The sequence below is a fragment of the Bombina bombina genome, chromosome 3 (genome assembly GCF_027579735.1).
Source record: "Bombina bombina isolate aBomBom1 chromosome 3, aBomBom1.pri, whole genome shotgun sequence".
Classification (NCBI taxonomy): domain Eukaryota; kingdom Metazoa; phylum Chordata; class Amphibia; order Anura; family Bombinatoridae; genus Bombina; species Bombina bombina.
Window position 1 is genome coordinate 1,239,524,626 of NC_069501.1, and position 24,965 is coordinate 1,239,549,590.

Genomic DNA, 24,965 nt, shown 5'->3' on the forward strand with positions numbered 1-24,965 from the left:
TCTTTGTTGGAGAGATACCTAGGTAGGAATGCCTGAAGCACTGCATGACAGGAAACAGAGCTAATTTTTTTTGCAAATGTATAACTTTTTACATAGAGTTTATATAACTCCAAAGAAAATAAAAGTAGCTCATCAGTAACCGTCATTCTTTCTGAAATCAGACAGCAGAAAACCATGGTCTGTCATGTTGGCCATTGCTACGTGGATATGCTTTTATTGCTGTGCCAATTGTACAATGCTAAACAGTATGGTTTGATTTATAAAATTAATCAAACATCTGCTAGGGACAAAGTTCTCGTGTGGAATGGTCTCATAACTATTTATCGAAGACCACACATTTACAGTAAGGATTAAAAGGTTTTAACTCACTGACGAGACCCCAGAGCGACACCCCTATTATATAAAACGTATAAATACAGTCATAAAAATGAAGTGTGCAGGTCCCATTTATTTATAAAATGTTAATCTACTCATTTGTCATTTTGGCATTAGAGAACATATGATTTTCATTTGAAAAAATAGATGAACCATAATTTAGTGTTTAACACTGAAATAGCAACACTGAACATATAAAGCCAACGTCGTCAGTGGATCACAATGTACCAAGTGTCTCTTCTACACAGACAAGGCCAAGTTCCAGGCTTTATTAATGGAGATAACATTCCATGATAAGGTTGGTTAGAGAAGACACTATGTCCGTTTGCCCACCCACCACATGGTAGTATTATGCATAAACACTGCATAGTATTGTGTACAGCCCTTGCTATAAGTGGCTAAAATAGATAAATGTTCAAACCCTTGGCTGCCAAGGGGTTAAGCATCAGCGCACACAATTTTAAGAAAAGTGATCAATATTTACAGTTCAGTCTTCAATACCATATAACAGCAGCTCTGCATCACTGGTGATTCAGTTTAATATTAAAGCGCTCATGCTGTACACATCAGATACCTACAAATTTAGATAATAAAATACCCATTTCTGTTAAAGTCTATAGACGGGAAAAAAAAAAAAAAAAAAAAAAAAAAGTGATAAAAATAGTTATATCATTTGGATAATTAGGTTTTTTTTTTAAAAAAAGCAAAAAGGCAAAGTTATCTAGTAGTGCTAGTTTGCACCTGCAGTGCTTTTTGAGCGCAATGGGTATTCATCTCTACTCCCTTTACATCGATTGACCGTCCGTGTTTCTTTGTCAAACATTTGTTGAAGTTTTAGTGCAAACTTTTTATCTTCCTCCTCTTGGTGCAACCTCTTCTCAGCCTCCCTCAAGAGCAGCTCAAAGCCCTGTGTGCAGCTGTCCCCACACTTTAGTTTTAATCTCTTACGAGAACCATTTTGTTCTAAGTGCTTAGTTTTGCATCTCCTCTTCTGGCCCCTACGCTGAGGAAACACAAGAGTAATATTTTCCCCAGCAAGGCCATTTTGCATGGTCTTTGTCTGGGAATGTTTTTTGTGAGGTCGAGTCACTGGTGGCTTCATTGAGGCATCTCCCAAACACTTACACGGAGGTAGTGTCTTTACTTTTGATAACTGCTGGGCTGTGGCTTTGCCAGTATCCATATGTTCTTTAGTAGTGCTGTCCTCAGACATATGATTTGAATCACTGAGGAACTCGCTGGCAGATAAATTTATGTTTTTATCATTGTTAGTTTGTGGACCCAGTTCCTTACTGGAAGAAGGTTCAAGATCCCCATGCGCAATAACATTGGTACTGCTTACTATCACATTGAGATTTAGCTTCTTTTTGGAAGGTAAATTATTGTTCTGGGTGCGAGCATCTTCAACTCCAGTTGATGTTGTCAATGTACCCTTGGACAGAGTCCTCTTCATCTGACGCTCCTGGAAGACTTGCTCCCATTTCTTTAAAATCACTGGGCTTGCCTCATATGTGGTGGGCTTCTGTAGGCTCTTCCTCAGGTTTCTTGGAGTCGACTTTATGATAACGGGACTTAAAACTCTACCGTCAGGAAGCCTTTTGGGTGGCGTGCAGGGAGAACAGACTATTGGCTTGAAATGATTCAGTTCTTCAGAAATGCTGTCATTACTCTCTGGACTAATGGATCTCTCTGGCTTATGTAGAGGTGTAAAGGAGGTGAGAGAGTTTACGGAGAGTCGTTTCTCAGAAGTTAGCACTGGAGCAGAGAAAGAACGACTGTTCTCTTTAGACAACAGTACACCAAGAATGCCAGTGGATGTAAAACCTCCAGTGTGAACCTGTAAAATAAAAGTTACATATAGTAAATAAACTTCTGTAACACTGCCTAAACGTCAGTTTTAAAAACAACTCAAATTGTGTCATTTTGCCAGTTTTAACATGATCTGAAAGCACCTACAAAAGCAGAGGCGGGCTGCGTAGGACCAGCTTGGATATTTGGATAACCTTCTCTAACAGTTTATAACTTTTTAAATAATTAACCCATAGACAAGAATGAATATATGATTTTAATGTATACAGCTTAAGTGACAAAAAAACAAGTAGAAATTAACATCAAAATATATGCATTAAATCTATATTGGTTTATACCCCTTGATAATACTCACCAGTAAGAACAATAGCAGCAGTGTTTTTAACATTTGTAGCAAGATACTGCTGCCATAGAGTACTAAAGACACGTGCACACTCCTGAGCTCTTATGAGCCTACCTAGTTTTACTACAATAAAAGATACCAAAAGAACAAAGCAAATTTGATAACAGAAGTAAATTGGAAAGTTGTTTAACATTGCATTCTCTATCTGAATCATGAAATAGATTTGACTTTACTGTCCCTTTAAGGAAGAATGTGAATACCTCAATAACACTTCTTACCTTGGCTTTTTCAGCTAGTGTTGTCCTCCTCTTGCTGTGTAAACCACTTTCATTCAACGTATCATTGCAGCTTTGACTCCTTTCAATCTTGGAATTAATGTTCCTAGCAAAATAAACCATAAATATAAACTAGAAGGATTTCGGGTAACGTCTAATGAACCCAGCACATTTACTGAATTCCATGAAAACTTAATATTTTCTTACTATCTGGAAAAAGAGTTGCACTACTGAATGATACCATTAATCTTAATAGGACATGAAACCCCAAAACTTTCTTTCAGAATTCAGATAGAAAATGCAATATTCAACAACATTCCAATATACTATTTAATTTACTTCCTTCTTCAGATATCCTTTGTTGAAGAAATGGGGGAGTCAATCACACCAGGCATCTATGTGCAACCAGTAGCTACTAAGCCTATTTAGATATGCTTTTCAACAAAGGATGTCAAGCGAATGAAGCAAATTGGAAAGTTGTTTAATAGCATGATCTTTCTAAATCGTGTAAGTAAAAATGTTTAATCTCATGGAGGAGAGAGACCAATATCTGTATTTAAACTTTTTTGTCCATTAGTGAGTGCCAGTTAATTTAATTTTGAGTACTTGAGATCCACATGTCATCGCAAAAAATGCAGCATGTCTGCAGAAAGAATGTCCCCAAGGGTGGCCCTGGCATTACTCTTTGAACGTGGAGAGATGCAGAAAATAGCGCTGCAGTTTCCCTTTGCGCTATGTGCACTTCATTCACAACTAGTCAGTTCAGCCTCACGTCTGAGTGCCCTCACAGTGCAGATGTCTGATCATAGTGGCTACACTGCTTGTCTAAACCTATGTTTTAAGCCCACACCCTATGGCTAACAAAGACTGTTGCAACACATTTCTGTACAATACATTGTAGTTATTTGGGGAGCCATGGGTTTAACACCAAGTGCTTTTATGTAGTAGCTGTGCAGGAGGTTTTCCAGTCCAGGAGGAGCTGTTAAGAGTGTCTGTTCCATACAAGCATACCAAGCCTAAGGCTTTATTTACAGCAGGCTACAGGCTCAAATATCAGGGTCCATGGAATGGGGAGGCTTTGATCAATGGGGTTATGTTGATCATATAAAAGATACCATCTGTAGAAGATTTGTTTGCCGTTATACAAGTGAGTCAAGTAAAGGTACAAATGTTTAAAATAAGTATTCTGGAAAGGTGATGTTGCCTTAACTCTGTGTATAGCGACTAGTGTATTTTACAAGAGTCCTTTGATTATTTATATATTTGCCACATACAGACAGCAATGGTTTTCAGACTCCTATGGTTTTGGAACATGCTTCTTAATTTTGTGAAACATTTATTTATATCATTTTGTCATAACCCAAAAACTTGCTCAATGTAATCACAATATATAAACATTGTTAACTCAAAGATATCAGTGTTCACATCAAGTGTTTCTGTATATTATATTTACTTGGCAATATGTATTTGTTATATACTTAATACATAACTTACAAACTTAAGTGCGGTATATAACCTCTCTTATCTGTATGAAACTTATTTCTATTTGCTTATTTTGTTTGTTTAAACCGTTTTCATAAAACAACAAATATTGGTAAAAGTGCACATCAGCCTAGCAGATGACACCTTTGTTGAGAATTACTTGTGTAAAGTAATTAAAGGGACAGTCAACCCAAAAACTTGCTCAATGTAATCACAATATAAAAACATTTTGAACTCAAAGATATCAGTGTTCACATCAAGTGTTTCTGTATATTATATTTACTTGGCAATATGTATTTTTTTTATACTTAATACATAACTTACAAACTTAAGAGTGGTATATAACATCTTATCTATATGAAACTTATTTCCATTTGCTTATTTTGTTTATTTAAACCGTTTTCATAAAACAACAAATATTGGTAACAGCGCACATCAGCCTTAATATTACCAGCCTAGCAGATGACACCTTTGTTGACAATTACTTGTGTAAAGTAATTAAAAGGGACAGTCAACTCAAAAATTTGTTTTGTTTAAAAAAAGATATAATCCCTTTATTAGTCACTCCCCAGTTTTGCACAGCCAACACTGTTGAATTAATACACTTTTAACCTCTGATTACCTTGTATCTAAGCCTCTTCTGACAGCCTGCTGATCCCTTACTTTTATTTCTTATCTATTGACGTGCATTTTAGCTGTGTTGTACACAACTGACGGGTGAGCACAATGTTATCTATATGACCCACATGAACTAGCAGTCTCCTGTTGTGAAAAGCATGTGATAAGAGGCTGTCTGTAGTGGGCTAGAAATAGGCAGATATTTAGAGGTTTGAATGTTATAAAGTGTATTAATCTAACAATGTCGGTTGGGCAAAGCTGGGGAATGGGTAGTAAAGGCGTTATCTAACTTTTTAAAACAATAACAATTTTAGTGTTGACTGTCCCTTTAATGAAAGCATAATCTAGGTTATAATTGTGCAAGATGCCTCATAATATTCCTGATATTTTTATGGCAACCAACACAGGGGCAAGGCTGCAGAAAAAGTTTGTCTCTGGGCTACAGATTTTATATATAACCTATTGATATGTTCCCAAGGACGTTTACCAGTAGTAGAGTATAACATATGATCAATTGCTCCCTTTAGGTATATTTTTGTATATAAAATAACGGTTTTTGTTTTTTGACACCACTAAAATGGGTTGAGTTTACAGGGAAATCAGATCTCCTTATTGTACCACTTTCTATACACACAAATGCTTCATTATCTTCTCTCTGTGTGTCTGTATACCAAAGCCCAACACTTAGAAACAACAATTGGAGACTAACATTTTATAACTTATGTCTCATACCTCCTGCAATTTCTTTTGCTGGCTATGTTTACATAGCATCTGTGCCAATAATTAAAGGGACATTCCAGGCAAATTGGAATCCACATGGACGCATTTCACTTTTGCATAGAAGCATTTTCATAATATACATGAATTAGCAGAAACACTTCTAATAAAAGCTATAGCCGTTTCAAAAGTGTATTTAAGTATGCTCCGTGCACCAGCATTATAAACAGCACTTGCTCAGAAAATCTAAGGTGCTTGTATCATCTGGTAATGACTCAATTTGTTAATTGCTGACATGTCACAAGCCCCACTGATGATCTGAGCAGCTGCAGTATTTTAATTACTGGTGCACTGAGAATATCTAGCTATGCTTCACATGCAGAGAAAAATTAACACTAACAGTGATAACTTTTCCTAGAAGCATTTTTGCCAATACATGTATTTTGCAAATATGCAATTCATCTATGTACATTTAAATTGTGACCAGAATGTCCCTTTAAACACTGTTCAGTATTAATAGGGATAACACGGGCAAAATCAGTTGGTTCAAAAACAAAAATAAAGGTAAATGAGCTATTTGTAAACCAGTTAATACACATCAGTAGGAAAAATGGACCATTGGGAAAAAAAAAAAAAAAATGACTATGTTACAGTACACTGTTCTTGTTTGCTCCAAAAGCAGTCAAGGGGTTAAATTGCCGATGTGCTGCAGAACTGTTTTAATTTCTTAATTGCACAGCAGACACTGAGCAGCAATAGGACCCAATTCTTCAAAACATTCAGGTAAGCTCAACAAACCCAGGGAGCCACTGGCTCCTAGAATTTTACCACTGGTGCCTAACCTTTTGGGTTATTCTCCAAAAGATAATCCAAGCTGCACCCTTTGTCTAATACCTGCATGAATAAACGCTGTTGGCACTGGCTATCCGTACGGACCTGTTGTCTATTCTCCATATATGCCTATACAAATACCCTTGTCTGGCTACTAAACATTCTTGTTGGCTTCTAAATTTTAAACAGATTTGTCGAACCCTGAGGTAAGATGTATGTAGAGAGAGTTAAAGGGACATGAAACCCAAATTTTTTTTTCTTTCATGCTTTAGAAAGAGCATGCAATTGTAAACAACTTTCTAATTTACTTCTATTATCTAATTTGCTTCATTATCTTGATATACGTTGCTTAAAAGCATATCTAGATAGGCCCAGTAGCTGCTGATTGGTTGCTGCACTTAGATGCCTTTGTGTGATTGGCTCACTCATGTGCATTGCTATTTCTTCAACAAAGGATATCTAAAGAATGAAGCAAATTAGATAATAGAAGTAAATTGGATTGTTGTTTAAAAACATAATTTATGCTTACCTGATAAATTCCTTTCTTCTGTTGTGTGATCAGTCCACGGGTCATCATTACTTCTGGGATATAACTCCTCCCCAACAGGAAATGCAAGAGGATTCACCCAGCAGAGCTGCATATAGCTCCTCCCCTCTACGTCAGTCCCAGTCATTCGACCAAGAATCAACGAGAAAGGAGTAACCAAGGGTGAAGTGGTGACTGGAGTATAATTTAAAAGATATTTACCTGCCTTAAAACAGGGCGGGCCGTGGACTGATCACACAACAGAAGAAAGGAATTTATCAGGTAAGCATAAATTATGTTTTCTTCTGTTATGTGTGATCAGTCCACGGGTCATCATTACTTCTGGGATACCAATACCAAAGCAAAAGTACACGGATGACGGGAGGGATAGGCAGGCTCATTATACAGAAGGAACCACTGCCTGAAGAACCTTTCTCCCAAAAATAGCCTCCGAAGAAGCAAAAGTGTCAAATTTGTAAAATTTGGAAAAAGTATGAAGCGAAGACCAAGTTGCAGCCTTGCAAATCTGTTCAACAGAGGCCTCATTCTTAAAGGCCCAAGTGGAAGCCACAGCTCTAGTGGAGTGAGCTGTAATTCTTTCAGGAGGCTGCTGACCAGCAGTCTCATAGGCTAAACGTATTATGCTACGAAGCCAAAAAGAGAGAGAGGTAGCAGAAGCTTTTTGACCTCTCCTCTGTCCAGAATAAACGACAAACAGGGAAGAAGTTTGGCGAAAATCTTTAGTTGCCTGCAAGTAGAACTTGAGGGCACGAACTACATCCAGATTGTGTAGAAGACGTTCCTTCTTTGAAGAAGGATTTGGACACAAGGATGGAACAACAATCTCTTGATTGATATTCCTGTTAGTGACCACCTTAGGTAAGAACCCAGGTTTAGTACGCAGAACTACCTTGTCTGAGTGAAAAATCAGATAAGGAGAATCACAATGTAAGGCTGATAACTCAGAGACTCTTCGAGCCGAGGAAATAGCCATTAAAAACAGAACTTTCCAAGATAACAATTTTATATCAATGGAATGAAGGGGTTCAAATGGAACACCCTGTAAAAACGTTAAGAACTAAGTTTAAACTCCATGGCGGAGCAACAGCTTTAAACACAGGCTTGATCCTAGCCAAAGCCTGACAAAAAGCCTGGACGTCTGGATTTTCTGACAGACGCCTGTGTAACAAGATGGACAGAGCTGAAATCTGTCCCTTTAATGAACTAGCTGATAAACCCTTTTCTAACCCTTCTTGTAGAAAAGACAATATCCTAGAGATCCTAACCTTACTCCAGGAGTAATGTTTGGATTCGCACCAGTATAGGTATTTACGCCATATTTTATGGTAAATCTTTCTGGTAACAGGCTTCCTAGCCTGTATCAGGGTATCAATAACCGACTCAGAAAAACCACGTTTTGATAAAATCAAACGTTCAATTTCCAAGCAGTCAGCTTCAGAGAAGTTAGATTTTGATGTTTGAATGGACCCTGTATCAGAAGGTCCTGTCTTAGAGGTAGAGACCAAGGCGGACAGGATGACATGTCCACTAGATCTGCATACCAAGTCCTGCGTGGCCATGCAGGCGCTATTAGAATCACTGATGCTCTCTCCTGCTTGATTTTGGCAATTAATCGAGGAAGCAGCGGAAAGGGTGGAAACACATAAGCCATCCCGAAGTTCCAAGGTGCTGTCAAAGCATCTATCAGAACCGCTCCCGGATCCCTGGATCTGGACCCGTAGCGAGGAAGTTTGGCGTTCTGGCGAGACGCCATGAGATCTATCTCTGGTTTGCCCCAACGTCGAAGTATTTGGGCAAAGACCTCCGGATGAAGTTCCCACTCCCCCGGATGAAAAGTCTGGCGACTCAAGAAATCCGCCTCCCAGTTCTCCACTCCCGGGATGTGGATTGCTGACAGGTGGCAAGAGTGAGACTCTGCCCAGCGAATTATCTTTGATACTTCCACCATTGCTAGGGAGCTTCTTGTCCCTCCCTGATGGTTGATGTAAGCTACAGTCGTGATGTTGTCCGACTGAAACCTGATGAACCCCCGAGTTGTTAATTGGGGCCAAGCTAGAAGGGCATTGAGAACTGCCCTCAATTCCAGAATGTTTATTGGAAGGAGACTCTCCTCCTGATTCCATAGTCCCTGAGCCTTCAGAGAATTCCAGACAGCGCCCCAACCTAGTAGGCTGGCGTCTGTTGTTACAATTGTCCAGTCTGGCCTGCTGAATGGCATCCCCCTGGACAGGTGTGGCCGATGAAGCCACCATAGAAGAGAATTTCTGGTCTCTTGATTCAGATTCAGAGTAGGGGACAAATCTGAGTAATCCCCATTCCACTGACTTAGCATGCATAATTGCAGAGGTCTGAGGTGTAGGCGTGCAAAAGGTACTATGTCCATTGCCGCTACCATTAAGCCGATCACCTCCATGCATTGAGCTACTGACGGGTGTTGAATGGAATGAAGGACACGGCATGCATTTTGAAGCTTTGTTAACCTGTCCTCTGTCAGGTAAATCTTCATTTCTACAGAATCTATAAGAGTCCCCAAGAATGGAACTCTTGTGAGAGGAAAAAGAGAACTCTTCTTTTCGTTCACTTTCCATCCATGCGACCTTAGAAATGCCAGAACTAACTCTGTATGAGACTTGGCAGTTTGAAAGCTTGAAGCTTGTACTAGAATGTCGTCTAGGTATGGAGCTACCGAAATCCCTCGCGGTCTTAGTACCGCCAGAAGGGCACCCAGAACCTTTGTGAAGATTCTTGGAGCCGTAGCCAATCCGAATGGAAGAGCTACAAACTGGTAGTGCCTGTCTAAGAAGGCAAACCTTAGATACCGGTGATGATCTTTGTGGATCGGTATGTGAAGGTAAGCATCCTTTAAATCCACTGTGGTCATGTACTGACCCTCTTGGATCATGGGTAAGATTGTCCGAATAGTTTCCATTTTGAACGATGGAACTCTTAGGAATTTGTTTAGAATCTTTAAATCTAAGATTGGCCTGAAAGTTCCCTCTTTTTTGGGAACCACAAACAGGTTTGAGTAGAACCCTTGTCCTTGTTCCGACCGCGGAACCGGATGGATCACTCCCATTATTAACAGATCTTGTACGCAGCGTAGAAACGCTTCTTTCTTTATCTGGTTTGTTGACAACCTTGACAGATGAAATCTCCCTCTTGGGGGAGATAATTTGAAGTCTAGAAGGTATCCCTGAGATATGATCTCTAGTGCCCAGGGATCCTGAACATCTCTTGCCCAGGCCTGGGCGAAGAGAGAGAGTCTGCCCCCCACTAGATCCGGTCCCGGATCGGGGGCTCTCGGTTCATGCTGTCTTTGGGGCAGCAGCAGGTTTCCTGGCCTGCTTGCTCTTGTTCCAGGACTGGTTAGGCTTCCAGCCTTGCCTGTAACGAGCAACAGCTCCTTCCTGTTTTGGTGCAGTGGAGGTTGATGCTGCTCCTGTTTTGAAGTTCCGAAAGGGACGAAAATTAGACTGTCTAGCCTTAGCTTTGGCTTTGTCTTGAGGTAGGGCGTGGCCCTTACCTCCTGTAATGTCAGCGATAATCTCTTTCAAACCGGGCCCAAATAAAGACTGCCCCTTGAAAGGTATATTAAGTAATTTGGACTTAGAAGTAACATCAGCTGACCAGGATTTTAGCCACAGCGCCCTACGTGCCTGTATGGCGAATCCTGAGTTCTTAGCCGTAAGTTTGGTTAAATGTACTACGGCCTCCGAAATGAAGGAATTAGCTAGTTTAAGGACTCTAAGCCTGTCCGTAATGTCGTCTAGCGTAGATGAACTAAGGTTCTCTTCAAGCGACTCAATCCAAAATGCTGCCGCAGCCGTAATCGGCGCGATACATGCAAGGGGTTGTAATATAAAACCTTGTTGAACAAACATTTTCTTAAGGTAACCCTCTAATTTTTTATCCATTGGATCTGAGAAAGCACAGCTATCCTCCACCGGGATAGTGGTACGCTTAGCTAAAGTAGAAACTGCTCCCTCCACCTTGGGGACCGTTTGCCATAAGTCCCGAGTGGTGGCGTCTATTGGAAACATCTTTCTAAATATTGGAGGGGGTGAGAACGGCACACCGGGTCTATCCCACTCCTTAGTAACAATTTCAGTTAGTCTCTTAGGTATAGGAAAAACGTCAGTACTCGCCGGTACCGCAAAGTATTTATCCAACCTACACAGTTTCTCTGGTATTGCAACGGTGTTACAATCGTTGAGAGCTGCTAAGACCTCCCCTAGTAATACACGGAGGTTCTCCAATTTAAATTTAAAATTTGAAATATCTGAGTCCAATCTGTTTGGATCAGAACCGTCACCCACAGAATGAAGCTCTCCGTCCTCATGCTCTGCGAGCTGTGACGCAGTATCAGACATGGCCCTAGCATTGTCAGCGCACTCTGTTCTCACCCCAGAGTGATCACGCTTGCCTCTTAGTTCTGGTAATTTAGACAAAACTTCAGTCATAACAGTAGCCATATCTTGTAATGTTATCTGTAATGGCCGCCCAGATGTACTAGGCGCCAAAATATCACGCACCTCCCGGGCGGGAGATGCAGGTACTGCCGCGTGAGGCGAGTTAGTCGGCATAACTCTCCCCTCGCTGTTTGGTGAAATTTGTTCACATTGTACAGATTGACTTTTATTTAAAGTAGCATCAATACAGTTAGTACATAAATTTCTATTGGGCTCCACCTTGGCATTGGAACAAATGACACAGATATCTTCCTCTGAGTCAGACATGTTTAACACACTAGCAAAAAACTTACAACTTGGTTATAATCTTTTTTAGCAAAAAACGTACTGTGCCTCAAAGAGGTACTAACGATTAAATGACAGTTGAAATAATGAACTGAAAAACAGTTATAGCATCAAACTTTAAAACAACAAAACTTTTAGCAAAGGTTTGTTCCCATTAGTAAAATAACAATAATTAAATTTGACATAAAAAATACAAAGCAACGTTTTTATTCACAGTCACTATAAGAATTCTCACAGCTCTGCTGAGAGAATTTACCTCCCTTCAAAGAAGTTTGAAGACCCCTGAGATCTATCAGAGATGAACCGGATCATGCAGGAAATATAAAAGTAACTGACTGGTATTTTTTGATGCGTAGCAAAGAGCGCCAAAAACGGCCCCTCCCTCTCCCACACAGCAGTGAAGAGAAACGAAACTGTCACAATTAAAGCAAAAAAACTGCCAAGTGGAAAATAATGCCCAAATATTTATTCACACAGTACCTCAGCAATGTAAACGATTCTACATTCCAGCAAAAACGTTTAACATGATAAATAGTTATTAAAAAGGATTAGTGACCTTTAACAGAGTAGTTCCGGTGAAATACCATCCCCAGAATACTGAAGTGTATACATACATGTCATTTTAACGGTATGGCAGGATTTTCTCATCAATTCCATTCAGAAAATAAAAACTGCTACATACCTCAATGCAGATTCATCTGCCCGCTGTCCCCTGATCTGAAGCCTTTACCTCCCTCAGATGGCCGAGAACAGCAATATGATCTTAACTACTCCGGTTAAAATTATAGTAAAAAACTCTGACAGATTCTTCCTCAAACTCTGTCAGAGAAGTAATAACACGCTCCGGTGCTATTTTAAAATAACAAACTTTTGATTGAAGTCATAAAAACTAAGTATAATCACCATAGTCCTCTCACACATCCTATCTAGTCGTTGGGTGCAAGAGAATGACTGGGACTGACGTAGAGGGGAGGAGCTATATGCAGCTCTGCTGGGTGAATCCTCTTGCATTTCCTGTTGGGGAGGAGTTATATCCCAGAAGTAATGATGACCCGTGGACTGATCACACATAACAGAAGAAACTGTATTCTCTACATGAATCTTGAAAGAAAATGTTTGGGTTTAGTGTCTAAGTACAAACCAGGGCACTGTCTGTTGAGAAGGCCAGCTACTGTTCGCTAAATAGTAATGTATGACATCAGGCTACGTAAGCCTTCCTATAAACGCAGCCCCTATCTAGTGCTGTGACAAGAAGTAATGGACACTTCACAAATAAAGTAAAAAAAAAAAAAAAAAGTGAAATCCTTTTAAAAATTATGAATAATGCATATTGCAAAGATTACTATTAAAGGGACAGTCTACTTTAAATTCTCTGTTTAAAAAAAGATAGATAACGTCTTTACTACCCATTCTCCAGCTTTGTAGAAAAAAGTATTAATATACTTTATAACTTCTAAACCTCTAAATTCCCACCTGTTTCTAAGCCCCAGCAGGCCACCTCTTATGTCTGCACTTTATAAGCTTTTTTTCAGCCAGACAGTGCTATTTCATCTTTGCCAGATATATAACACTGTGCTCCCTCCTATGGAGTTATCCATGAGACAGCAATAATTGGCTAAAATGCAAGTATGTACAAATCACTGAGATAAAGGGGCAGTCTGCAGAGGCTTAGATACAAGGTAATCACAGAGGTAAAAAGTATATTATTATAACTGTGTTGGTTATGCAAAACTGGGGAATGGGTAATAAAGGATTTATCTCATTAAATAACAGTTTTCAAGTAGACTGTCCCATTAACTATAATCCATTGTTTTTGTTTTTTTAATTCATTACAAAACAAAGACTGTTCTATAGCCCATTAACCTCTTCCCGCCATTAGGACATTCCATGCCGTCCTAACTGCGCAAAGGCTTTAGCATTGAATGTCCTAGTCGTTTAGCTGTCCTGAAGCCATAGCCGCTTGCTTAAAGGGACAGTCAAGTCCAAAAAAAAAAACAACAACTCATGTTGCAAATAGGGCAGGTCATTTTAAAGTGGATGTAAATTTTGATGCTAAAGTGCCCCGTTTTTAAAAATTTGATTAAAAACAGGGGCATTATAATTCATCAAAATTTACATTTCACTCCTGTTGTGAAAAAACACTTACCCTTTAAACTTGACAGCTGCTCCAGCTTCCTCCACCCGTCGCAAGCCATTTCTGATCAAAGAAATGATGGATGGGTCATCCTCCAATCACGGCTCCCCCCCGGGGGAATCAGTGTCTGATTCAACGCTGTGATTGGAGGAAGCCGGATTCCTCATTTTAGACCCAGGAAGCAGCTTTGCGACAGGTGGAGGAAGCTGGAGTGGCTGTCACGATTAAAAGGTAAGTATTTTTTTAAAACACAAGTGAAATGTAAATTTTGATAAAATCGATTTTTTAAAAACCGGGCACTTTTAGTATCAAAATTTACATTCACTTTAAACAACTTTCCAATTTACTTTTATCACCAATTTTGCTTTGTTCTCTTGGTATTCTTAGTTGAAAGCTAAACCTAGGTAGGTTCATATGATAATTTGTAAGCCCTTGAAGGCCACCTCTCATCACATGCTTTTTTTATTTGCTTTTCACAACAGGGGAGAACTAGTTAATGTAAACCATATAGATAACATTGTGATCACGCCCGTGGCTTGTGGCAGACACTACTAATTGGCTAAATGAAAGTCAATAGATAAATAAAATGTCATGTGACCATGGGGCTGTCAGAAGATGCTTAGATATAAGTTAATCACATAGGTAAAAAGTATATTAACAGTGTTGGTTATCCAAAACTGGGGAATGGGTAATAAAAGGGATTATCTATCTTTTTTAAACCACAAAAATTCTGGTGTTGACTGTCCCTTTAATGGGATTGCGGGCTGGGGGGGTGCCTAGCATCATAGGCACTACCCCTGACCAGATCCCATCATGTTCTGATGTAAACAAATAAGTCCCGTCAGGAAGGGTCAAGTTTATGTTGATTTGGACTTAATGGGACACTGAACCCAATTTTGTTGAATCAGATAGAGCATGCAATTTTAAGTAACTTTCTAATTTACTCGTTTTATCAATTTTTCTTCATTCTCTTGGCATCTTTATTTGAAAAGCAAGAACGTAAGTTCAGATGCCAGCCCGTTTTTGGTGAACCTGGGTTGTTCCTGCCGATTGGTGGATTCATTTAACCAACCAATAAACAAGTGCTGTCCAGGGTCTGAACCAAAAATAGCTTAGATACCTTTTTTCAAATAAAGATAGCAAGAAACAAAGAAAATTTGATAATAGGAGTAAATTAGAAAGTTGCATGCTCTATCTTGCGTTTTTTAGTCTTGCTTCACTTGCTTATTCATTTTGTATAGTTATTGGAACAGACCTATGCAAACCAATTGACTGAGCAAGTTGGTTTATATGACCCTAGAAGCAGATTTGTTTACACAATAACAGAACGTAGAGCATTCTTTTCAAAAAATGTAGTAGTTTGAGAACCAAGCTAGAGTTAAGATAAATTTTTAAAACACGGTTTATGCACATATCTGTTGAAGAACTTAACCTGTGTCTATGATAAATCACATGTACTTCTATTAAAAAAATGGAAACTGCCAAGTTACCAGATTATACAGTATAGAATTTTTGTTTCACTCAAATATCTCATTTTCAAGTGCTCTTAAAGGTTTTTGTTGGTGTCGTAAAACATTAGCAGTTATTATTCCTTCCTATGGTGGTCTATTTCCTTACCAGGCCAGAGAGGTCAGAGTGTTACAGTTGCCTTTTAAAACAAAAGCTGATCGATGAGAGATCCTACCAAGCAATGGTTCTTCATTCTCTGAATCAGAGAGATGCGAGTGCTAGGGGGGAATAAAAAACAAAAGGAATTATAATCATTAAATAGCCCCCCAAAAATATAGAAAAAAAGTGTAAAATGGTTTAAAATAAACACAAACTATTAGTGAATTAAAGGGACACTGCAGCAAATTATAATAATGTAATTTATTATTATGTGTGTGGTAGGTTGAATAAAACAAAAAACAATGTTTTAAGGTACCACCGGCAATTAGGGTGGCTATTTTCATACAATACACAACCTATGTCAGTCTTTCATGCGAGAGGGAGACAGCAAATATTCATTCTCCCTGGAGTGCCCTAAGTTCATCTCAGCGCCATCGGTAGAGACCTATAAATCTGCTCATAAGCTGAGAAATGTATATATTATGACTAATTAGCTGCCAGTTCCAGCGATCAGACATGACAGGGATCATATGAAACCAGGGTCCCTGGGGAGCAAGGTTTGGCTTTAAATGAGCAGGCACTTCAGTTTTAACATATTATAAAGAAAACAGCATATGTGAAAGGAAAAAAAAAACAAACAAAAACAAACCCCGACTTCAAATGAGAAACTCAAAAACGTAATTTTGCCACTTCACCCAGAAAGGCTGCAGTGCATCCCATGGAATGCAGAATCCCAACCTTCCTAAATGTTGCACATTGGCTGCAGCAAAGGAGATGTTTTACAGCACTCAGAATACATCAAGGGGACTGCAATAAATGACAAATTTTGATACATTTATAACAAGACTGGCCTTATCTACTTACCCCTAAATGGCTGGTTTTCAGAGTCATCAGTCCTTCTCTTCCCAGTGGTTCTTCCATGATCCTTTTTCCCTCCTCGGCATCGTGCTGAAGCTTTTGGTTCAGATCAGAAGCTCTCTCTTTTTGTCCCTTTTCATCATTAATCTACAAGGAAAAAAAACACAAGGAATTACCATTCACTGCTGCAACAACCTAGACTGAGTAAATGACACAAAAATACAAACATCTATACCACAGCAGTTACAATTACACCTCGTATGAACAGCACCATTTAGTACTAGCGGTCGCCAACATCATTTGTAATACATTATATAAAAATAAGTACACAGTAAAACTAAAATATGGCAGTTATGAAATACACACAGGGCATTCTGAATATACACAGATGGCAGAAGAGAACTTACTATCAAGTTTGCAGCTAACTCAATTTCAAAGTTAAACCGTGTAAGAATATGCACCCAGCAAAAACAACGTATAACAGCTGCAAACACGTATAACACACTGCTGCCCGTCTTCTGCAATATCTACTTATTTCCTGGTTATCTCTTTGTTAAAGGGACAGTCTACTTGAAAATTGTTATTTTAAAAAAAAAAAAAGGACAGACAATCCCTTTTATTACCCATTCTCCAGTTTTGCATATTAATACACTTTTTACCTCTGATGCCTCTGCAGACTGTCCCTTTTCAAACTTGCATTTTAGCCAATCAGTGCTGATTCAACTCATAAATAACTCCACAGGAGTGAGCACAATGTTATCTATAGGGCACACGTTAACTGGAGCTGTCTAGCTGTGAAAAACGGTCAAAATGCACTGATATAAGAGGCGGCCTTCAACGGCTTATAAATTAGTATATGAACATACCTAAAGTTTAGCCCTCAACTAAGAATACCAAAACAACAAAGCAAATTTGATAATAAAAGTAAATTGGAAAGTTCTTTAAAACTGCATGACCTTTCTGAATCATGGAAGTTTAATTTTGACTTAACTGTCACTTAAAAAAAATGTGATGATACTTAAATGTAACAAACGCATATAGATAACCAAAAAGAGAGCTTTAACTCCTAGACCAGTGTGCCGTGAGAGATCCTCAGGTGTGCCACGGCAGACTGACAATGTGACATATTTTGTGATTTTTTTTAATGTAAAAAAAGGTGTGCCACAGCAAAAAAAAAAAAAAAAAAAAGGTTAAAAATCACTGTCCTAGACAAATACTTGATTCAGATAGAGCAATTTTAAACAACTTTCCAATTTACTTCAATTAAAAAACAAAAAAAATGTGCACAGTCTTTATATTTAGTTACCAGCTCCTACTGAGCATGTGCAAGAGTTCACAGATATAAGTAAATGCATTTGTGATTGGCTGATGGCTGTCACATGATAGAGGAGGGAGTGTAAATAGAAAAATCTACTACTCATTTAAAGTGCAGACAAAGTCCTATTGCATTGTCTTTGTATCATGCATTTGTTCATTATGCTAATCTACTGTATTTGCTGGTCCATTAAAGGGACATCTTTTATTATATATAATGAAACAACTGTGCACTGTAGACATTATTATGACTAGAGAGAACACTGAACATTACTGCAAGTGAAAGCAAAACCAAAAAACTGAACTTACATCAGACTGTCAGACATGCACACTTTAAAGGGAGTTGTGTAATAACCTAAAAATAGTACCCACATTAAAAACAAAATCTTATTCATTCAGATACAAATTGCTTTGAAGTTCTCTATTGCTGTATATAATTACTTGACAAGCAACTGTGTTGTACATAAAACATGAGCAGACATGTCAGCTGTCAGACACACCGCTTATCAGCATTATCTTCTGACAAAACGGCTTCAAATCAGTCTCCAAGATCTCAAATACTATACATTACAAATGCATGTCAAGACTAAATATGAAGTTTAGTAAATACGCACAAACGTAAAAAAAATGTTTTTATTATTTATTCATGGTCTGGGACATTCCATCCAAAATTGAAATCTCCATAGACGCATTTCAGTTTTGAATAGAATATACATGTATAAGCAAAAATGTTTTTTATTAAAAGGGACACAAAGCCTAATTTATTCTCTCATTATACAGACAGAGCGTGCAATTTTAAGCAACTTTCTAATTTTCTCCTATTATCAATTTTTCTTCATTCTCTTAGTATCTTTATTTGAAATGCAAGAATGTAAGTTTAGATGCCGGCCCATTTTTGGTGAACAACCTGGGTTGTCCTTGCTGATTGGTGGATACATTAATCCAGTGATTTTGAACCTTTTTTTTGCCGTGGCACACTTTTTTACATTAAAAAAATCCTGTGTCACAACACCATCTCAAAATTCTAAAAAAAAAAAATCACACATTGTAGCCTAATACAGTATATATATATATATATATATATACACACACATACACACACATACGTATTGTGCTGTTATGCCATGCCTCCTACAAACTACCCCTGCACTGGGAGTAAAAAACAAGCAATGTTTAAAAAATATGTCACACTGTTGTCAGTCTGCCGTGGCACACCTGAGGTTCTCTCACGGCACACTGGTTGAAAAACACTGCATTAATTTCTGAACCAAAAAAAAAAAAAACCTTAGCTACCTTCTTTTTCAAATAAAGATGGCAAAAGAATGAAGAAAAAATTAATAGGAGTAAAATTATAAAGTTGCTTAAAGTGACAAAAAAATAATCCAAAGTGGTTCCAGCAAGAAACGAGTACAAGTAAAGTAAAAATAGTCTTTTATTAGGACATAATAAAACAGGTACAAAAATAGGCAGACTCCTAACAAACGAAGGGAGTATCAAAAATTGTCGATTAAAAACAGGGGCACTTTAATTCATCAACATTTACATTTCACTCGTGAAAAAAAAAAAAAAAAAAAAAAAAAACAACTTACCTTTTAAACTTGACAGCAGCTCCAGCCAGCTTCCTCCGGTCGTCGCAAGCCATTTCTGATGTCAGAAATGATGGATAGGTCATCCTCCAATCACGGCTTCCCCCCGGGAGAATCAGTGTCTTATTCAATGCCGTGGAGGAAGCCGGATTCCTCATTTTAGACCCAGGAAGCAGCTTTGCGACGGGTGGAGGAAGCTGGAGTGGCTGTCAAGATTAAAAGGTAAAAAGTATTTTATCACAACAGGAGTGAAATGTAAAATTTTGATGAATTAAAGTGCCCCTGTTTTTAATCGAATTTTTAAAAAAACGGCACTTTAGCATCAAAATTTATATTCACTTTAAAAATTGCATGCTCTATCTGAATCACAAAAGAAAATTTGGGTTCAGTGTCCCTTTAAGTGTGCACCAGCATTTTAAACATAGAACTTGCTCAGAGAGCATAAAGGTGCTTGTACCATCTGGTAAGGACTCAATTTGTTAATAGCAAACATGATGCAAGCCCCACTGGTGCTCTGAGCAGCTGCTGTATTTAAAATGCTGGTGCACTGAGAATATCTAGCTATGCTTCACATGCAGAGAAAAAAATGTTAGAGCTAAAACAGTGATAACGTTTACTAGAAGCATTTTTGCCAGTACATGTATATTGCAAATATGTCTCGATGCAAAGATGTAATTTATATGCATTTACATTTTGCCTGTAATGTCGCTTTAACAGAACAGTATATATACACATACACCGATATGTACTGTATGTGCACACCCTATAGTCAGTATAGCACAAGCACATACATGTGAGTTACATGACACGTACTGTATATGCATACCCTAGTCAGTATAGTTCCTTACACAGAGCTGAAGCACATACATGTGAGTTACATGACACACATGTACTGTATATGCATACCCTATAGTCAGTATAGCACCTTACACAGCAGAAGCACATACATGTGAGTTACATGACAGATGTACTGTAATGTGCATACCCTATAGTCAGTATAGCACATACATGTGAGTTACATGACACATGTACTGAATATGCATACCCTATAGTCAGTATAGCACCTTACACAGCAGAAGCACATACATGTGAGTTACACGACACATGTACTGTATATGCATACCCTATAGTCAGTATAGCACCTTACACAGCAGAAGCACATACATGCGAGTTACACGACACATGTACTGTATATGCATACCCTATAGTCAGTATAGCACCTTACACAGCAGAAGCACATACATGTGAGTTACACGACACACATGTACTGTATATGCATACCCTATAGTCAGTATAGCTCCTTACACAGCAGAAGCACATACATGTGAGTTACATGACACACATGTACTGTATATGCATACCCTATAGTCAGTATAGCACCTTACACAGCAGAAGCACATACATGTGAGTTACATGACACACATGTACTGTAATGTGCATACCCTATAGTCAGTATAGCACCTTACACAGCAGAAGCAAATACTTGTGAGTTACATGACAGATGTACTGTAATGTGCATACCCTATAGTCAGTATAGTTCCTTACACAGCAGAAGCACATACTTGTGAGTTACATGACACATATGTACTGTATATGCACACCCTAGAGTCAGTATAGGTCCTTACACAGCAGAAGCACATACATGTACTGTATATGAATACCCTATAGTCAGTATAGTTCCTTACACAGCAGAAGCACATACTTGTGAGTTACATGACACACACATGTACTGTATATGCACACCCTATAGTCAGTATAGTTCCTTACACAGCAGAAGCACATACATGTGAGTTACATGACACACATGAACTGTATATGCATACCCTATAGTCAGTATAGCACCTTACACAGCAGAAGCACATACATGTGAGTTACATGACACATGTACTGTATATGCACACCCTATAGTCAGTATAGCACCTTACACAGCAGAAGCACATACATGTGAGTTACATGACACATATGTACTGTATATGCACACCCTATAGTCAGTATAGTTCCTTACACAGCAGAAGCACATACATGTGAGTTACATGACACATATGTACTGTATATGCACACCCTATAGTCAGTATAGCTCCTTACACAGCAGAAGCACATACATGTGAGTTACATGACACATATGTACTGTATATGCACACCCTATAGTCAGTATAGTTCCTTACACAGCAGAAGCACATACATGTGAGTTACATGACATGTACTGTATATGCACACCCTATAGTCAGTATAGCTCCTTACACAGCAGAAGCACATACATGTGAGGTACATGACACATGTACTGTATATGCATACCCTATAGTCAGTATAGCACCTTACACAGCAGAAGCACATACATGTGAGTTACATGACACACATGTACTGTATATGCACACCCTATTGTCAGTATAGCACCTTACACAGCAGAAGCACATACATGTGAGTTACATGACACACATGTACTGTATATGCACACCCTATAGTCAGTATAGTTCCTTACACAGCAGAAGCACATACATGTGAGTTACATGACACATATGTACTGTATATGCACACCCTATAGTCAGTATAGTTCCTTACACAGCAGAAGCACATACATGTGAGTTACATGACACATATGTACTGTATATGCACACCCTATAGTCAGTATAGTTCCTTACACAGCAGAAGCACATACATGTGAGTTACATGACACATATGTACTGTATATGCACACCCTATAGTCAGTATAGTTCCTTACACAGCAGAAGCACATACATGTGAGTTACATGACACATGTACTGTATATGCATACCCTATAGTCAGTATAGCTCCTTACACAGCAGAAGCACATACATGTGAGTTACATGACACATGTACTGTATATGCATACCCTATAGTCAGTATAGCACCTTACACAGCAGAAGCACATACATGTGAGTTACATGACACATGTACTGTATATGCATACCCTATAGTCAGTATAGCACCTTACACAGCAGAAGCACATACATGTGAGTTACATGACACATGTACTGTATATGCATACCCTATAGTCAGTATAGCACCTTACACAGCAGAAGCACATACATGTGAGTTACATGACACACGTGTACTGTATATGCACACCCTATAGTCAGTATAGCACCTTACACAGCAGAAGCACATACATGTGAGTTACATGACACACATGTACTGTATATGCACACCCTATAGTCAGTATAGTTCCTTACACAGCAGAAGCACATACATTTGAGTTACATGACACACATGTACTGTATATGCACACCCTATAGTCAGTATAGTTCCTTACACAGCAGAAGCACATACATGTGAGTTACATGACACACATGTACTGTATATGCACACCCTATAGTCAGTATAGTTCCTTACACAGCAGAAGCACATACATGTGAGTTACATGACACATATGTACTGTATATGCACACCCTATAGTCAGTATAGTTCCTTACACAGCAGAAGCACATACATGTGAGTTACATGACACACATGTACTGTATATGCACACCCTATAGTCAGTATAGGACCTTACACAGCAGAAGCACATACATGTGAGTTACATGACAGATGTACTGTATATGCATACCCTATAGTCAGTATAGCACCTTACACAGCAGAAGCACATACATGTGAGTTACACGACACACATGTACTGTATATGCACACCCTATAGTCAGTATAGTTCCTTACACAGCAGAAGCACATACATGTGAGTTACATGACACATGTACTGTATATGCACACCCTATAGTCAGTATAGCACCTTACACAGCAGAAGCACATACATGTGAGTTACATGACACACATGTACTGTATATGCACACCCTATAGTCAGTATAGTTCCTTACACAGCTGAAGCACATACATGTGAGTTACATGACACACATGTACTGTATATGCGCACCCTATAGTCAGTATAGTTCCTTACACAGCTGAAGCACATACATGTGAGTTACATGACACACATGTACTGTATATGCATACCCTATAGTCAGTATAGTTCCTTACACAGCTGAAGCACATACATGTGAGTTACATGACAGATGTACTGTATATGCATACCCTATAGTCAGTATAGCACCTTACACAGCAGAAGCACATACATGTGAGTTACATGACACACATGTACTGTATATGCATACCCTATAGTCAGTATAGCACCTTACACAGCAGAAGCACATACATGTGAGTTACATGACACATGTACTGTATATGCACACCCTATAGTCAGTATAGCACCTTACACAGAGCAGAAGCACATACATGTGAGTTACATGACACATATGTACTGTATATGCATACCCTATAGTCAGTATAGTTCCTTACACAGCAGAAGCACATACATGTGAGTTACATGACACATGTACTGTATATGCACACCCTATAGTCAGTATAGCACCTTACACAGCAGAAGCACATACATGTGAGTTACATGACACATGTACTGTATATGCACACCCTATAGTCAGTATAGCACCTTACACAGAGCAGAAGCACATACATGTGAGTTACATGACACATATGTACTGTATATGCATACCCTATAGTCAGTATAGTTCCTTACACAGCAGAAGCACATACATGTGAGTTACATGACACATGTACTGTATATGCACACCCTATAGTCAGTATAGCACCTTACACAGAGCAGAAGAAGCGCACACATGTGAGTTACATACATGACACACGTTTAGTAAATACATAGTACTTAACAGTAAACTAATACACACATAGCAAATGCAGCCTAGAGCAGCTAACTGTACCCGCCCGTGTATACAAACTGTACAATCTCAGGAGGACACACACTGCTGTGTTTATAACTTAATGCGACACACAAGGGTGACAGAGGCACCGCGTCAGTACGTTAGAAGGTCAGTGACGCTGACAGCCCACCCATGGCCTCCGTTACCTCAGTCCGCAGTGCCCCCGGTCTCCGGGCCCGGGACATGCCGCCACCCGCAGGTCCAGTCACACTGCGTCATGAGCCCGCTCACTGCTCCAGCACAGGCCGGACCAGTGTTAGAGCGGGAACATACCGAGGGCGGAGCTGGCCCGGCCCGGATATCCTGCCCAGGGTGACGCCATGTCAGGGGGAGGGATACGGCCATTGTATGGTGGAGGAGCTTGTGACTAGGGAACTACTGCTTTATGTGACATGGGAAGGGTCATTGTGTTTGTGTCACAGGGAAATCAAATTAATTTATTAAACGGTGTGACATGAGGGACACTGACTTTATCCACTCTAAAGGAAAGGACACTATGTGTGTGACACAATAAAGCGTGTCTGTACAATATATAATGTGTATATGTGACAGTATACAGTGAGTGTGAGAGATACAATGTGTATATGTGACAATATACAGTGAGTGTGAGAGATACAATGTGTATATGTGACAGTATACAGTGAGTGTGAGAGATACAATGTGTATACGTGACAGTATACAGTGTGTGTGAGAGATACAATGTGTATATGTGACAGTATACAGTGAGTGTGAGAGATACAATGTGTATATGTGACAGTATACAGTGAGTGTGAGAGATACAATGTGTATATGTGACAGTATACAGTGAGTGTGAGAGATACAATGTGTATATGTGACAGTATACAGTGAGTGTGAGAGATACAATGTGTATATGTGACAGTATACAGTGAGTGTGAGAGATACAATGTGTATATGTGACAGTATACAGTGAGTGTGAGAGATACAATGTGCATATGTGACAATATACAGTGA

General features: G+C 39.0%; 1 protein-coding gene across 3 annotated transcripts in view; it reads right to left on the reverse strand.

Moving 5' to 3' along the window:
- Positions 1-428: 428 nt before the first annotated feature.
- RNF169 (ring finger protein 169) overlaps positions 429-24,965 on the reverse strand; it is a 72,338-nt gene continuing 47,801 nt past the window's right edge. The window contains exons 1-5 of one of the 3 annotated variants that reach the window (XM_053708753.1): positions 24,140-24,291; positions 16,358-16,498; positions 15,503-15,612; positions 2,806-2,908; positions 429-2,212 (exon numbers count right to left, since the gene is read on the reverse strand). In XM_053708753.1, the coding sequence (XP_053564728.1) occupies positions 1,106-2,212; positions 2,806-2,908; positions 15,503-15,612; positions 16,358-16,498; positions 24,140-24,178 (1,500 nt within the window). In that variant the 5' untranslated portion in view covers positions 24,179-24,291 and the 3' untranslated portion in view covers positions 429-1,105. Of the gene's footprint in view, positions 2,213-2,805; positions 2,909-15,502; positions 15,613-16,357; positions 16,499-19,254; positions 19,433-24,139; positions 24,292-24,965 lie in introns of those variants that run through there. The other 2 variants (XM_053708755.1, XM_053708754.1) reach the window with 2 other exon arrangements.